At 48.5% G+C, this 15,112-nt stretch overlaps 1 protein-coding gene across 3 annotated transcripts in view; it reads right to left on the reverse strand.

Moving 5' to 3' along the window:
• The window catches only part of LOC138581133 (CMP-N-acetylneuraminate-beta-galactosamide-alpha-2,3-sialyltransferase 2-like), a 431,707-nt gene that overhangs the window by 67,692 nt on the left and 348,903 nt on the right, over nucleotides 1-15,112 (reverse strand). For all 3 annotated transcript variants that reach the window (XM_069652226.1, XM_069652227.1, XM_069652228.1), the window contains exon 4: nucleotides 1,863-2,042. In XM_069652226.1, coding sequence (XP_069508327.1) covers nucleotides 1,863-2,042 — 180 coding nt within the window. The remainder of the gene's footprint in view (nucleotides 1-1,862; nucleotides 2,043-15,112) is intronic.

Consider the following 15,112-nt stretch of genomic DNA (forward strand, 5'->3'; position numbering starts at 1 on the left):
TCCAGGACTGCGCCTCAAACACACAACGGACCAATATTTGGCAGCTCGAGGATGTGAAATTGGGGAAGAATCAACTAGCTGAAGGGTTTCTTGATGTAAAGACACGCAGAGCTTTTAATTTGGGGTTTAATTCATGACTGAAAAATGTATGTTTTTTTTATTTATTTTTTTACAGTGTATGCGACTGAGGTTGTTGGGTCTTTGCGTGACTGCACTCACGTTGACCCCGCTGAAAGCATCAGCAGCAGCGCCGAAAGCAGCCGTTCCGGGCCGCTGACTTCCCTCATGCCTCCGATATGTGGCGTCCGGAAGCTAATCTTCACTGCACACTCACAAGGCCCATCCGGCAGGGCAGCTCCCGCTTTGCTTCTGCGCCATTGTCTTCCCACTCGCAGGACATTACCTCGCTCGACATTACTCCACGGTACCGTCTGCCTGACTTCCCTCAAAGCGTTCCTTCACTGGTCACGTTTTCACCCACCCTCTGTTCTGCTGTTCGGCAAGTATCAGCCGACCAACAGAACGCAGCCCCCGCTGTTCTTATAAAGTGTGCTTAAGTGTGCCTTGTCTCCAGCTCAGTGGCATGTAAACAGCGCCTATTAAAGAATCGTGATTCACGAGGAGGCCATCAGAGTTCCGAAGGAGATGGGTTGATCTGAGGTGGGGGTCCGGACAGTGTGGTGAGGAAGATAACACCAGGAGGAGGAGGTGGTGAACTGAGGGAGGGGGCAACAACAGCCAGAGCAGGCAAAACCCGAAGCAGGAGCAGGAAGGAACAAGGAGGCCGGAGTTGGCCTAAGGCAGGAAGAAGATGTTGGAGGGGGCAGAGACGTTGCTAGGGGGAGGTCTTAGGGGGCTATAGACCTGGGTCTTTTGGTTATAGCCCCGGATAGAATCTCAGGGTCTACAACCAAAAGGCTAGCTAGCCCCAAGTCCTCACATTAGTATAGCCCTGGATCTTTTCCAGACCTGGAAACACCCCTGGGAGGGGGTAGAAGACCCCAGGCAACGGGAGCAGAAGACTAAGGACCCTAGAAGCCAGAGAAGCCTTGGACCCATCTTGGAGGGCGAAAGAGGGGCTTGGGAAGTGAGGGTGATAGTAAAAGCTCCTTGCAACAACTCTCAGCACTCTAGAAGCTCGAGTACTACCTACAGCTGGCAAAGGCAATGCAGCGATACTTCAATCCGGGGGCAAGGAAGTCAAAGCGACCTCTGCGTTTCTTAGGTGGCCAAGGGTGCAGGACCCGGGAAGCCAGCATCTAGATAGGTGCTCCAGGAATACCTAGCACGCTAGGACAAGAGGGCGAGAGTCGGGCGCATTCGTTTGTTCAGAAGGACTCCTATTTGTTATCTTGGTTTCCTGTTCTTTCTACGAATGAAAGACTACAGAAATATACTTTCAGTATTCGGTGTTTGTGCACTGCACTCCGCCTCCGCGACCCCAATGTTTGTGATGGTCTCCGTCAGGCGTATGCGGTTTCAGGCCCAGCTTTCCAGTTGCGCCCATTATAATTGTGTCTGCTTCTCTGGCTGGCCCCTTAGTAGCACTAGTAGTGATTAGAAAGGTCAGGACATTTGATACTCCCTGGAATGCAGCTTCAACGAGAGCTCAGGTGCAAATCCAGCAGCACACTTCTCAGGACTGACTATGCCATTCTCTCCCTAACATTAACCCTCTAAATCCCTTCTCTCCAGGCCCTTTCTAGTTGTACCTTTAACAGTGTATCTTTCTAGTTGTACCCTATAACTGTACACCCCGGTGCTCGATTGCGTCATAGCCAGGTCTGCGCTGCAGAAAACCAAACACATACATAGGTCAGAAGGTGAACCAATGAGCAAGCAACCTAATACTTCTTTCTTACAATTTGAGCTCTCCTGTAGAAAAGGCACTGGCGACCCACTTCAAGTCTTGAGGCTTGAATGAAATGAGCACAAGGTGTACTCCAGGGGGGAGGTTCACGGCGCTCTCCGGATACATGAAGTGGTGAGTAGTCCGCGAGCCAACGTCTTCTTCAAACCCCGCTGTCTTGGCTCCATTCATCCTAGAATAGCAGAAGATGACGTTATTTGTGCACTGCCCCCTCCAGTGTGTGCAACACCAAGAAACAATGACTGGACTGGTCAAATATACTATGCTGGCCATCGACTATATAACAGGTTATTTAAAAAATAAACCGCTATGCAAAATTTCAGAATATATTGGCAAAAATGTGTAGGTTTCCTTACAGGATCATGAGTCGGCAAATGTCGCCATAACTAGACTCCCATTTCGGGTCGCTCTAGGGAGAGCGCAGGGACCTAGTACTGCAAGCTTATCTTGCATGGTCTTCCGCGGTCACTCACCTGCACCATGACGGAGTGCAAGCTCCTAATTAGGCCATTCCACCCTGGTCTTGCCCTGTGGCCAGTAGTCTGCATTTTGTCCGTCTGAATGGCGACGGTCCATGCAGCCCTGTCTGCGCCTCCACCAAAGATGCCCTTTTCCCATGCAGCAGTCGCGTTGGGGGTCAGGCATTGCCACAGGTGGATAACCTTTCTAGGGCGAGCGCATTTTCCTGACTCCAATAACACCACTTTACATGGACCTAAGACTTGGGCCCAGCCCCTCAAGCAGCTCCACACTATAGACAAGAAACCAAAGGCCAGTTGCAGATCCGACTACCCGCACCCTCACAAACCCTTCTTCCCCAAAACACACAGGACTGCCTGCTGTATACTGACACATACGAGTGCAACACTAGCAAAAGGGGCCCGGGATAAATGGAAGCAAAGCCTACAGGGCCCAGGATAGTCTCAACACGTTCCCACCACCGTGTACTCGAGTGCGGCCAGTGCCAAACACCAAGGGACCGGTAGGAGTCTCAAACTTGAACACGGGACACAGTCAAGTAGGCCTTAATCACAGGTAATCAGAAGGGCTTGTGCCACCCACTTACTACACATATTGCTTTGGGCACTCATTACCCCCTATCTTCTACTCATTGTCTTCCTCTCGTCACCCTCATCTTTCTCTCTTCTCCACCATTGACCCATAGCATTCACCTCCCACCCCCGTTACAGGCTCTGAACAGTAATCAGCACCAGCCAATAATGAGCTATTCCCAGCATTACACGGAAACAGGCTGTGCGGTTAAGCGACTGCTTGCAAGGTGTCACCAGGGCGTCTTCTAGTCCATTTAGTGCCCAGGGCGAAACACTAAATTGCACCCCGTCCCCCGGCGTGTGCTCGGCACACGCGCCACTCCCAAACTACACCCTGGGGTTAAGAAACTCCTACCCGACGTCAATAAATCACTGTTATACAAATGAAACAGGTTTTATTACATTGTGATTCAAGAACTTTGCAGTAATTCCTATGACAAAGCAGAGCACACAAACATAACATACGAGTCTATGTTAAGGACACTCTCCTTGACTTTGCTGCTGTTAAAGCATTTATTGCTGCTGCATAATCAATGGGTTCAACAAGTTCACTCTCAATTGGAAGTATTGCAGGGGCTCATAGCCTTTCTTCAGTCATTGTGGAATGCAATTAAGTCGTCATCAGTTTCAATTTAGTGAAGCTCCTCTCGCCACTGTAATTGGAATGGTTAGTAAGAGCCTCATGGCAACCCACACATTTGGAAACAAAAAGTGTTTTTGCACGATGAATGTTCTGCACACTGTTTTGCCCAATGTGGGCCAGCTTGATGTTACTTCACTGTGTAGGTAGTAGTTTTGACCATTGTTGCTGAATAAATGGTCTTTAAATTGCACAATTTCCATTACATTTTATCAAAAAACTCCCCTTTGGGTACTAGTTTAAAGTCTGCTGCATTTGGGTACTATTTGAACAGTCTTTCGCCCGCTTTGATCTATTTCAATTACTTTAAAACATTAAATCCCGACCATGCTTTCCACCCGCCATTCACCTCGATGCAATAAAAGCCTCAACCAAATAGTTTCTGCTCAATCAACATTTGAAAGCCGAAAAGCGGACTCGACCCATCGCCTCTGTGCATGCCACTGGCACCTTACTAATACACCCCTGCATTAAAGCTTTGGTGTATCCACCTACTTCAATATTCAATAGTGTGTAATGGGCGAATGAGCACAAAAAGGTATTACAGTTATTATGGATAATCCACTAAAACCCACACATAGAAAACACAAAAGGGTAATGATAATTTGACTGAGGATATCATGCTTTTGCCCATCCCTGTAAGATAACAAAGGGTGGTTTGTTTTTCCAAGAGACGGGCGAATAGATAGATAGTGACCCGGGGACAGGCAGATAGGTAGATAACTAGATACCCACAGACAGGCGCATAGATAGATGGATGGACAGATGACAAAGTGCCACTGCTATTGAATGTATGCATTGATGGCATGGCAACCAGGATCCTGGCACAATTTAGCGACCCTGTACAAATGGATCCATATCCCACTCCCTTTGGAAATGCTCAGACAGGCGAAAAAAATAACATAACTACGAGATACATAATAAAATGACACGCTAAATAAATGAAAATACAAAGCCGCCTTCTAGTCTGCCTGTCAACAGGACGGGCCGTTAATCTGCCCATGTTCTGTTGTGCCCGTCTCCACCCCCAGAATCAAGCATGTATGGACTGATGTTCTCATTATTTGATTGTGTGTCTCGTATATTTGGAATTGGATTTGCACTTTGTTGTCAGATGTGCTTCCTGCCTCGTGGTTTCTTCACGCGCCCAAGCGTGTTCACTATTTTCAACTGTTCATGGTTTCGTAAACAGACCAAGAACCCCACGTAATGCAGAAACGAGCACAGCGCAAGAACTAGAATTGCTGGTGCAAGAACAGAACCATGTAGATCCTCACGGTTCGTTTTCCTTTCCCCCAGCTCTAGATTTTCTCAACTTGACTTTGCAAATGCGAGTTACAAACCACCATCTCCTTAAAAAGAAGTGCCCTCATTTCACGGTGAACTTCCTTCCAAAATGCTGCACCCGAGGGATACCCCAAACTCTGTCACCTTAAAGGACGAGGATTCATACATCCTGAAAGCACGCTTCATACAACAAATGCGATCTTAACTAAATGCGCTTGCGATCTTTCTGTGTACACGCATGTGCATAGCCTCCCTTGCCATTTAACATCTCTGTAAACATGTTACCAACCATTTGTGTCGCATGTACTTGAATAAATGCTGCTGGAGAGAGCTCACTGCTGGCTTCGAAAAGCTGCCACGAACACCAGGCACCCTTCTATGACCCCAAGCAGTGGCTTTCGCTGCGAGTATGGTGGCCCGGCCCCGGGGCACGCACGTAACATTCCGTGAGCACATTAGAGGCAGCGCCAGCCCCTGCTGCCTCTACTCTACTCGAGCAATCGCACACAGCCTAAGGCAACAGTGCCCGCCCCAAGGTAAATGCGCCCCCAGGGAAATTCTAGCCCTCACCAGGGTGGGCAATTGCACCCCAGTGCGATTGTGCCCTGGGCAGTCGCCTGCTCTGCCCGGTCCATGAAATGGACCTGGGTGTCATTAAGGTATTAACGAACCAGTGTAAGGCTGTGGCTAAATGCACCCAAGCACCACCTTAATTACTTAGGTGCAGCCCATTCAGCTGACCCCGTGAAGGGGGAGGGAGGCCGTCCTACCCCAGAGGGGCTAGGTGGCAAATGGGAGGGCCACAGTGCCTGCCCCCTTACAGGGCCAGCGTCATAGTGCAGAGTACCAGTGTCATTCACCTGTCCCACATGATTGTGATTGGTTATTTATAACACGCTTAATACCAGAGGTTTCTAAATGCGGACCCAGGGATCAAACCGTGTTGTCTTGCTTCTAAGATAAGCACGTTGCCGCTGAGCTATCCTCTCGCCAAGGTTCTGTCTATCGTACAAATCTACATTTTCCAGCATGAAGATCGGACAATGGATAAGACATCAGCCCGAGATAGACTCCGAAGAGCAGCAGGGGGACCAAGCACCAAAACCAGCAATGTACCCAAACCGGCAATGTAATGAAGCAAAGCTGCTATGTAAAACGGCACAGAACCACATGCCAGATATCAGAGCGTATGTGGTTAGCTCCCAACCCCGTCACTAAACCATGACGCTCACCTGTTATGAAGCCGCACAACGGCTCCCCAACCAGACCAACAGGCCAATACGCCTGGAAGACCCTCACACGAACTGGGACAAACTCGTTAACTCACCACAGTGGGCCACCATTAACAAACCCAGGCAGACCCGCACACGAGAAAGGAAGGGGCTCAGACCCCATTTAATGTCTATTGCCTAGTTTAACACCTCCTGGCAGACGAATACCAAGAGATTCGCGGAGGGAACCAGCAGGGGAGTATAGCCAATTAGGGGAAAAGGGGGCAGGATAAAATGAAACCCAGGAAGTATGGTGGGTTGTTTGGGTTAGGTCAGAGGTGGCAGAGGCAGACCAAGAGACCAGGCAGAGGGAGGGCACTGCAGAGGAGCATAGAGACAGATTATTCAACAGTGTCCAAAGGGAGGTATTGGTTAGTGAGAGGGCTTGGTACTTGGAGTTGAATGAGCGTTTGACTGAGTGGCATTGCAGGGGAGAGTAGAGCGTGAGTTGGAAGGTGACAAGAGTGAAAGAAGAAGCGATTAATTAAGAGGATTTGAGTAGAGTAGCAGAGGCCCAAAGATGGGAAAGTAGTAAAGGTGCAGAGAGGGGGCAGTAGTAGCGATGCAGAGAGGGGGGAGTAGCAGAGGCAAAGAGAGGAGAGCTTAGTAGGGGTGCAGAGAGTGGAGGATAGAGGCAGAAAGGGGGAAGAATAGTAGAGGCGCAGAGGGGGAAGCATAGTAGAGGTGTAGAGACGGGAGCGCAGTAGAGGTGCAGAGAGGGGAGAGCAATAGTGTGTAAAAGGGAAAGAGAGTAGGGGAGAGTAAGACTGGAGGGTGGAGGTAGGTCATACAGAGGAACTTCAGGGGGATAGAGGATGAAGTCGTAGGTAGAGAGAGGAGAGGCGGTGGGTGGAGTTGGAGGAGATTAGAAGCAGAAAAGGGAGCGAATCAGTGAGGTACATGGAGAGGAACATCAGACCATGGAAGGATAAGACCGAGCTGGACTTCAGTGTCTGCAAGGCACACACCTCGAGGTAGATTACATTGGGGAGTCTTTGAAAGGAGACCCCTTGATTGTTCCCTGAGGGTGTCTAGATAGATGAAGCATTTGCCTTTAGGTCATCATATTGAGCTAGACATCCTTTAGATAGTAGGGGTTAGCCATCCCTAGTGACCAGCCTGGGGCCCAGGGACACCTGTGCTAGGAGGAATTGCTCATCCCTACATGAGAGAGAGGGACAACCCTTAGGGAACCTTTTCCACAAATCAAAATTAAAACCCTTGGAATGTCACTGGGAGTTAGTGTGTTCCTGAAGCCATATGTGACATTAACTATTCACCAGAACAGGGCGTCAAGGGGTGTGGAGGTGTGTGGGCATGAGTGCTTAAGGTGGGGCCTTAGCCTGGGGACCAGCAATGGGGTGCTGCCTGGTTCAGTGTCTGTGCAAGGGAGCACAGGGTTTATCAGGAGCAGCAGCAGATGTCACAACGGAGGACAATTTAGGCTTCAGTCTCCATTTCTTGAGCTCAAGGTGGTAGGGCCTGCTGCACACTGGACACTGGCAGGCATTGCCACTGAGCTCTCGGACCGACTCATGGGAGGTGGGGGAGAGAGAAACTAGGCCATTGATGCCATGAAGTCAAGAAAGGCAAAGTGGCTAAGGCGGGACATGCAAGTGTCAGCAAAGAGAAGGTAGGATAATAAACAGAGGAGTCATAATGAAGATAGTAGGGTAGGAGAAGGCCAGAGACGAGGGGATAAAACACAGTGAAAGGGGGATAGAAAGGTCAGAGCTGCAGTGGTAGAATGGAACCTGGGAAGCGAGCTAGAGACATGCGAGAACAGTTCTCATTCCATGACCGGTGAAGGAAGTGGTAGGACCTTTGCAGTGGCATGACGGTTATTCTCTGAGTATACTACACTGGAGCTAAATATGAGCGATGTGTGGGCCACGTCTACCTCCTTACCTGGATTGTGGCCCCCATTAGTAAACAGGAAAGCTGCTATCTGGTGTGAGTACCTCACACAGTCCAGTTTGTTAGTTACAAGCTTTGTAGTTTTGCCATTTCCCATTGTAACTGCAGACATACAACCAGTGGTGATGCTGAGCAGTGATACAAGCCAGGCGCAAAGAAGATGGAGCTGAAAAAGAAGCAGGATGTCAAGGAATCCCAAACTTGAAGGCGCCCAAAGAAAATCAATGAATACTCTTTCCCTGTGCTTCACATGTGCACGTCCCTACAAGGAGACACTCAGCTCATCCAAAGGAAAGTCCAAACCTGGTGGTCAACAGAAATGGTCAAACCTACTCTTAAGCATCCTGTTAGCCCACAAGCTATCCCTGTTCTAAACAATCCAAAGTCCAAAGTTCTGGTCATCAGAAATTCACAATGCATCACTCCAATGTTCATCTCTATACTACAAAAGAACCCAAACAGCACTGGCCCTCAGAGTCTCTCAGTTGGGAGTATTCACAATCCTGAGGGGTCTTCCCAGCCGATGGGCTCTCTCCTTGTGACTCTGTTCTCACCAGGCTACTCTTTCTCCACACTCAAAGGTTTGCTTGCGTCCTTTCCACCAGCATGTTATTGCCCACATTTTTAGGAGCCTCCGGTCGCCTTTTGCTTTCACCATTTCTCAGGGATCTCTTGCTGGCCTTTCCACCTGCTCTTCACTTTCCCCAATTCCCAGGATTCTCTCAGAATCCTTTTCACCAGGGTTTTTTTTTTACATTTACTAATTGCCAGATATGCCGGTCCGACGGCACAGCGAGTAGAGCGCTCACTTTGATATCCGTGCAGAGCCTGCTGACGCAGGTTCGAATCCCGGCAGGGCCAAACTCAGCCTTTCATCCTTCCCGGGTCGAAAAATGAGCACCACACACCGTGGGTAATAATAAGCAGCGCTCAGATGCCAGAGGGTTCGTAACGCTATATACATGCTAAATTATTATTATTACTCCAGGTGTGATTTTCGCCAGGTTCCACTACTGTTTAGTCCTTTTGCTCTGGCCTCAGTTTCACAGATGGTACTTCTCTTGGGTTTTCCTTACCCATCCCTCAGGTACGAAAGTTACTGCTTTATCAGCTGTAGCAGAATGTCCACCTTCCTCTAGGTGGAATCTTTCCATTCTCTCAGGATCATAGCACAAATGCCTTCTGCTTCTTCAGAGTCTATAATCCTCCAAAGCTCCCTAGTTGCAGACTGTGGTATTGCTTCCAGGATGGGAGCAGTAATTGATATGTCAACCTACTCTGGGTCCAAGAAAAGAAATGACCGCCTGCAGCCTCTTTTATACTCATGTGGCTGTGGGTCGTCTTTAAGTTCACTTAGGATCGGCCCAGTCTGCGACCTCCCAAGTTCCTCTGTTCAGAATGGGTATTAGGTAAAACGCATTCACATATCCCATTTATACATTTATTATGGTCCCTCCCGTATTAGTTACTTATGGAAGGGGAGACCGCATGAGTCAATCTTCCTTTCATGGTGGTGAGCAAGGTTTGAAATGGGTTTGCATATCTCTGTGCCATCTTGGGATCTCTATGGTATTTGCCAGTGGCTCTCTGGAATTTAGAACACTGGTGGCCATCCATCGCGAGCCAAGGAATCGTTTGCATATTCAGGGAGGACCATGAGCAACCTGGTGACTTAGTTTCACCCATTTAAAGGATGGGGAGTGTTTGACTCGCTACAAAGTACTACACCTAAAAATCTCTGGTCTGTGGACTATCACAAGGTGACACTGATCAGAAACCATATCAAGAATACATAACTGACAGCTGAAGCTTTATTAAGGGGTTAACCAACAGATGGGCAAAATTAGAATGGTGCAAGGGTTACAGATAGGCAGCTCAGGACTTCAACTTGCAACACTCACAAAACCATTCTGGAATACGAGTTTAAAAAGGAATTGGGGTTTGTCCTTTCATCTCTTCACACTCTACAGCCTTCTTGGCCGCCTTAAGTTGCACCCTTCGTCTCTGTCCCCACTCTACTGCCTTCTGCACCCTTCGTCTCTGTCCCAGTTTTGAATTTCTGGGTCTGTCCAATCTTCAACTCTCTCGGGCTTCTGGTTTCCCATTCTCTTTTCTCTCCACGTCTCCAGGGATGAAGGGTTTCCCACATCCCTCTTTTCTCTCCATGTCTCTGGCTTTAGCTTCCATTTGTTCCTTGGTGGTCAAGTATACTTGATGGAGACTGGGTATTGCCTTCAAACCTGGAGGTGCTTCTGAAGGAGTGGTGGGTAGAGTTGACTAGCCTAGTCTTTCTGTGCTGGTCTTATCCCTCTTCTGTGCTGTGCCATGCTCTTATGCCTCCTCACGCAATGGGTCTAACTTGGATTGATGTCTTCACCCTATGCCCTGCCTTGGGCTCAAATGTTGAACCTGCCTGTGCTGTCGGTTTCTTCACTCCTATTCCCCACTGCCACCTTCTGAGCATCTTCTTCTGATGTTCATGACCTCCTTGTCGTTCTTTACCACCTCCTCCGGAAATTTCGGTACCGTTATTAGCTCTAAGGTCCCTTTGCGGGTCCTGTCCTTAAAGCCTGGTAAAACCAGGTGTTAAGGGAGGACCCGCAAAGGGAACTCATAGTAGGGCGTTAAGGGATTACCGGTACCAGTGCCCTTACCGGTACCAGTAATCCCTTACCTCCCGGGTCGTAATGAGGCCCAATGTCGCCGGATGTAAACCACCCTCCTTCTCAATCCCTTCTTCCACCTTCTTCTTTCCCTCTACACTGATCTGTCAACTTCTCCTTTCTCCCAACTTCTACCTACTTTTCTCCAGGCCCTCATCTCTATTTCCAAACGTTCACATGCATGATATGATATGATATAAGGCATTTATAACGCGCCTATAAACAAGTGTTTCAAGGCGAGACGAGGTAAGGGGGGAACAAAGGGAGGACAGACAACGATCGTGCAAGTGCATGGGAAGGGGTGAAAGGAAAAGTGCGCAGGAGGAAGGGAGAGGGGATGTGCAGTACATGGGAAAGTGGAATGCATCTCCTTCTCTAAACACTCAGACTATCTGAAAAACAGCTGGGCTTACATTGCACTTGTAATCCACACGCATCCACACACTTGAAAAACCCATCATCACCTCACCCCAACCTCTCTAACACTAGCAGATCACTCACGGCTCACTCTCTAGAAGTGTCTGACCTTATACTTACCCTCGACCTCGACTTTATGGCTATCACCGAAACTTGGCTTCACGCAGCCTCTGGCCCACTACTCTCCCTTGCCATCCCTCCAGGTTACAACGTTATCAGACACGATCGTAACTCTAACCAGTCCAAAGGTGGTGGCATTGCCATCATCCATAAAAATGCTCTAAACTTCCACCTCTCCTCTGTGCATCACTTTTCCTCTACGGAAGCACTCACAGCCAAACTAGCCGTCACTCCTAACCACTCTATCACCTTCCATCTACTTTACCGGCCACCTTGGCCGCTATCCACCTTCACTGAGGACCTCTCCAACATCATCACTCATAATACCAAAACCAAATCCCAAGCCTCGATATTAGGGGACTTTAACCTGGGCCTCACTGATCCCAATGACACTGCTGCCATGACTATTGATAATATGCCTATGAATGCAGGATTCCTACAGCTTATCAACCAACCTACCCACGTTAAGGGCAGAACCCTCGACTGGCTAGCCTCCCACAATTGTCTTATCCATATCATCTCTAACCAACAGTATGCATGGACCGACCACAACTTAATTACGTTTAACATTCAGTCCAAACCTGCCAGCCTCTCTCCTACCATTGCACCGGCTACTGCCACCCGCAATAAACGTGACATCACTTCCAACAGACTCCTCCCCCTCCTCCTCCTCCTCCCGGCTCTTAATGACCAGGTTCGCTCATGCTCCGACCCCACGGCTATGGTTGACACCTTTAACCTCGCTATGCAAAAAGCCTTAGATATCATCGCCCCATCCAAACTGAGAAAACCCAAACCTCGAGCCCACCTGAACTCTTGGTTCACACCCTAGCTCAGAACCCTGCGCAAAGAAAAACGAATTGCGGAATCACATTGGAAAAGCAACCAGTCCGCAGCCTTCTCCTGGCCACCCTTAACTACAAGGAAGCCATATTCCAGGCTAAAAAAAGACACTTACAATAGACGTATCGAACAAGCCAAATCCAACACCAAAGAATTGTTTAGAATCCTAAAAGAACTTGAAACCCCTGTCACTGCACTACACACTTGCATCAAAGATAGCACTTGGTGTACCAAAATCCAAGAGGCTCTCCTCGGCAAGATTGCCACCCTCCAAAGTAAAATCAATAACAAACAATCAAGCCTACAATCCAACCCACAACCCAACCCTATCCCCACCCAAAACCACTCCATCCAAGACTCTGACTCCTTTTAGCTTCTCTCCACTCTCCATTTCCGAAGTGGAAAAGATCATCACCAGCCTTAAACCCACAAATTGCCAAAGTCAACAATTGCCCGGCACCTATAATCAAGGAAGCAGCTCATGACCTAGCGCCATTCATTACTACGCTCATCAACTCTTCCTTTAGCTCTGGGATCGTACCTGACAATCTAAAGGACGCGTGGGTCATCCCCCTATTGAAAAAACCTACCCTGGACGCTAGTATACCCACGAACTACAGGCCAATCACCACAGTCCCGTTTTTACTAAAAATCCTCGACCGTGTAGCATATCTACAAATTCAAGATTACCTTGAATCTAACAAACTCTTGGGACTTAGGCAATCTGGGTTCCGGCCACGTCACGGCACTGAAACTGCCCTCATAGCTTTAAAAACACAGATTTAAGATCTAAAAGACGAAGGCAAACTTGCTCTCTTACTCCTCTTGGACCTCTCGGCGGCCTTTGATCTCGTCAATCATGAAATCCTCTGCCACCACCTTAAATCAGCTGCACACTTCTCCGATAAAGCTACAACCTGGATTAGCTCCTTTTTAGACAATAGATCTATGCGCGTGTTCTCTCCACTAGCAGCCGCCCCACCTGCACCTGTCTCCTGTGGCGTGCCACAAGGATCTTGTGTTTCACCCACGTTGTATAACGTGTTCACCAAACCTCTCTTCGATATCTTGGACTATCTGGGTGTCACTTACACCAACTACGCTGACGACACCCAGATACTAATCCCTATCTCAGGTGACTACACGGCTGACTCCCTCGCTATCAATGTCATCTACCAGGTCATCCAGGCTCAATGGCTCAACACGGACTCTGGCTTGATGATGAAAAGACTGAGCTCCTTATTCTTGGTTCACCACAAAAACATACCAAACTCGACCCTGGGTTCAAGTCCTTCATCATCAATGGGAATATTATCCCAACCGCCAAGGACACAAAAACCCTAGGGATCTACATTGACTCGACCCTATCCCTGACCAGACAAATGAACTCAGTCTCTTCCGCAGCGGCATATACCTGCAAGCTTATTACAGTCTGTCGCCCTTTCCTCTCCGTAACCAATTGTGTCACCATGGCTAGAACTCTTGTATTATCCAAGATTGATTACTGCAATGCACTGTACCTAGGCACCAATTGCTACAACCTAAACAAGTTACAAATTGTCCAAAACAATGTGATTAGAGCTGCCCTCAACATTCCCAGGCGCCAACACATATCCGACACCAGACGCAATATTCGCTGGCTCTCAGGACCACACCGTATCTCGCTGAAAACCGTGGCTCTTACCCAAAAATGCCTTCATAACCAAGCTCCCTGCTACCTGGCCAACCGATTTGCCATCCACAACTCCATTAGACCCCGCAGAATGGCTCATTTAAACTGCCTTGAGGTTCCACGTTTCAATCTCCAAAGATCAGGTGGAATTAGCTTCCTTATCTTGGCAGCTAAACTCTGGAACACGCTTCCTAATGAGCTTAGAGCAGAACCCTCATTCCCGAGATTCAAACACCTTACGAAAACCTGGCTGGCCGCCCCAGGACATTTAGCTCTGGGTTCTCTGCTTAATTTGCACATGTATATATAATCTGCTAGTCCTCTCATTGCTATTATTATACCTGTAAATTCTGTATTATACTTGTAAACGTTGTAATTGTGGTTCTGTCTGTTTTTCTTATATTGTAACTAAGTGATGCGCCCGGTTGCCCCTGGGCCTGGTGCACAATACAAATAAATAAAATACAAATACAGTAATTGTTTATTTGTAGAGCGCTTATGCAAAAGGGAAGTGATTCAAGGCGGGAAGGGAACAAGGGAATACAGTCGTCATTCTCAGGCCTTGAAGATTCCGAGTATTTTAACAACAATAACTAGCATACTAGGCCAGAGGCATATCTACTAGTGAAGTGCTTGACAAATGGTGCGGGGAGAAGGAGAGAGCGGGGGAGGGAAGAGGGAAAGGAACATAGAGATCAATATACAACAGTACTGGTCTGGCAAACATTTTAGTTGGTTTGGGGGTTGGTCATCCAGTGCACCTATGCATGAGTATTTCAAGCATGACCAGGCTAGGGAGGAGAGACAGAGGGAGGACTAGACAGACTTGCTAGGCCTAGAACATTTAAGGTTGGGTAAGTGCACAGAAGAGAACAGGAAGTGCGAGGGAGGAGGAAGGGGGCAAGTGCGTCCAGTTCAGCAGGGGCCAGGGTTAAGTGCAGAGCGGTTGTCCCTATCATGGAGCATGTTGCAGCAGTGCCAGACAGAGTGCAGAGGCCCAGAGCCAAGTAAAAGACTGGCAGGGAAGCCTGGAACCTGTGAGGCTCGGGAGGTGCGCCAGACAACCAGTCAACTAACTGAGCAGGTTGGGGAATAGAAGGAGGGAGGGAAGCAAGCAAAGAGACAGAGGTTAGCAGGGGAGAGGGAGAGAGAAAGAGGAAGAGAATAGGAAGGTCTTGCAGAGTTTCTGGAACTTGAGGAGGTCCAGCTCAAGATGTAGAGAGGTAGGAAGGCTGTTCCAGAGGGAGGCACCTGCCTGCAGAGGATAGAGAACTACCCCCAAATATCTGTTTGGAGAAAGGGCTCACCCGCAGAAAGTTGAAGGAGGCCGAGCAGAGGGCTCTAGAAGGAGACTTTTTGG

Source organism: Ambystoma mexicanum, chromosome 3p (assembly GCF_040938575.1).
Source record: "Ambystoma mexicanum isolate Mex_15411 chromosome 3p, UKY_AmexF1_1, whole genome shotgun sequence".
In the NCBI taxonomy this organism is placed as follows: Eukaryota; Metazoa; Chordata; class Amphibia; order Caudata; family Ambystomatidae; genus Ambystoma; species Ambystoma mexicanum.